This window comes from Trichechus manatus, unplaced genomic scaffold (genome assembly GCF_000243295.1).
Source record: "Trichechus manatus latirostris isolate Lorelei unplaced genomic scaffold, TriManLat1.0 scaffold00112, whole genome shotgun sequence".
Taxonomy (NCBI): domain Eukaryota; kingdom Metazoa; phylum Chordata; class Mammalia; order Sirenia; family Trichechidae; genus Trichechus; species Trichechus manatus.
In genome coordinates, this window is record NW_004444048.1 from 8,766,395 (window position 1) to 8,768,522 (window position 2,128).

The 2,128-nt window shown below is 37.3% G+C and overlaps 1 protein-coding gene across 15 annotated transcripts in view; it reads right to left on the reverse strand.

The window, feature by feature from the left end:
- Positions 1-2,128, reverse strand: part of CAPRIN2 (caprin family member 2) — a 36,585-nt gene that overhangs the window by 19,987 nt on the left and 14,470 nt on the right. For all 15 annotated transcript variants that reach the window (XM_023738073.1, XM_012557632.2, XM_012557630.2 and 12 more), the window contains 2 exons: positions 1,824-1,991; positions 245-288 (listed from right to left, as the gene is read on the reverse strand). In XM_023738073.1, the coding sequence (XP_023593841.1) occupies positions 245-288; positions 1,824-1,991 (212 nt within the window). The remainder of the gene's footprint in view (positions 1-244; positions 289-1,823; positions 1,992-2,128) is intronic.

The following is a 2,128-nucleotide window of genomic DNA, read 5'->3' on the forward strand; positions in this document are numbered from 1 at the left end:
TGAGAATTTAAACCAACTCCTTTAATCCTCACAATAACTTCATGAGGTAAGCATTATTATTATTCTCATTTTATGGATGAGAACAACAGTCAGAGCTGAGCTAGATATATTGCCCAAAGTCACGAAGCTAGTAAGGTACAGAATCTGGATACAAGCAAAGGCAGTCTGGCTCGAGTCCTGACTTTTAACCATGACACTATAACAAGTCTCAAAAATGAACATTAATTCCTTTTCAGTATCTTACCTCTTGTGGCTGTATCTCTGGCTGTGCAAGTTCCACAAGAGACTCTGGAAAAGATAAAAGGAATATTAAGTAAGTACTAGGGAAACTATAGGCTTTTACACTGGTTACAACTAATTCATTCCAGCAATATATTTCTGAAGACTCAAAAGGGTAATAGAAAAAGGAAAACACAATTAAGTATATGCATGGAAGGTGTAATTCTAACTACCGCTTGTTAGCTAAAAGCATGTGGTCTGCCCAGGAGAACTAGAGGGTGCCCGGCTACCACCAATGACTGTCCTGACAGGGAACACAACAGACAATCTCTGATGGAGCAGGAGAAAGGTGGGCTGTAGAACTCAAATTCTAGTAAAAAGACCAGACTTAGTGGTCTGACTTAGACTGGAGGAACCCCAGAAAGCATGGCCCCCAGATTCTCTATCAGCCCAGAACTAAAACAATTTCCGAGGCCAACTCTTCAGACAAAGATTGGACTGGACTGTGGGACATAAAATGATACTTGTGAAGAGTGTGCTTCTTAGCTCAAGTAGGTACATGAGACTAAACGGGCAGCTTCTGTCTGGAGGTGAGATGAGAAGGCAGAGAGGGTTAGGAGCTGGTTGAATGGACATGGGAAATCAGGGTTGGAAACGAGGAGTGTGCTGTCACAGTATAGGGAGAGCAATTAGGGTCACATAACAATGTATGTATAAATTTTTGTATAAAAGACTAACTTAAAATGTAAACTTTCACTTAAACTACAATAATAAACAAAAAAAAGCATGTAGTCTAAAACTAGTAGCTCTCTTAGAAGACACTTCGCTAAAGTCAAGTATCAGTTAAAATTTTATTTCTGATCTAAAATACGACTATTTCCTCGTACCCACAAACACAGCTTCGCACAAGTCAGAAGTACAGTTCACGTCCCACGAGGTAAAAATTAGTCATGTCAATTTGAAATAGATCCCTTAAAGGCCTCTTACAAGCTATTTTAAGGTTGAGAGGTGATGGGATAGTAGTACCGAAGCACTGGGCTTGGTACTAAGAGCAAAGACAACATGAACATGGGAAATCACTTGAATTCTCCTAGTGACTACCAGGACCTTGCCTGGACTCCCTCCTTAGAAGCCGTATTTATTAATACAACCTAAGAAACAAATGCAAAAGTATCATTTGCTCAAAATAGTTCTTCCCGAAGAAAATGGTAATTTTAGAAGTATATTTTCCCTTTACTGATTTTGGCAACTTTTTTTTCCTAAATCAATATTTTAACCTTAGGTTATTTACATTCGCGTTCTACTATAGTATTGAATTCTTTAACAAGAAAGGTTCATTCAAATTCCATAAACACCCCTTTCAACCAGTGTACTCTCTTGGAACAAAGTATAATCTACTGTTTCTATTAAGGCTCTTATCTGTAAATCACAGTAATAAAGCTGAGAGATGCTTTCTAAACCTAGTCTTGTCCAGCGGCAAGTAAAGATTTCCATTCATGCAGAACCTAACAAATTAAAAGAAAGAAATCATTTCACAATAATTTGACTCATTTTTGGTGTTAAAAATCCAACCACTCTAAAGAATTTCAGAGATCATAACAAACCTGACTCTTTGACAGATTCAGTTTTCAATAACTGTTTTTTCTTCTCTGATTTTATCAGCGTATCTTCCTCCACTGGTACTTCCTTTTCCTTAGCATTTTGGGGAACTGGGATACTCTCAAAATATCCTGAGTTCAGCAACTTAGACAGTAGATCTTTCATGTGTTTGTCTAAGAAAGAGCGATTAAGACTTAATTATCACATAACCTAATAGTTCGTTAAACATTATAAGGAATAGAAATCCTAATTTAATCCTAGTCATAGCAAGTCTTTACAATATTCTCCATTAGAGGGGATTCAGAGAACT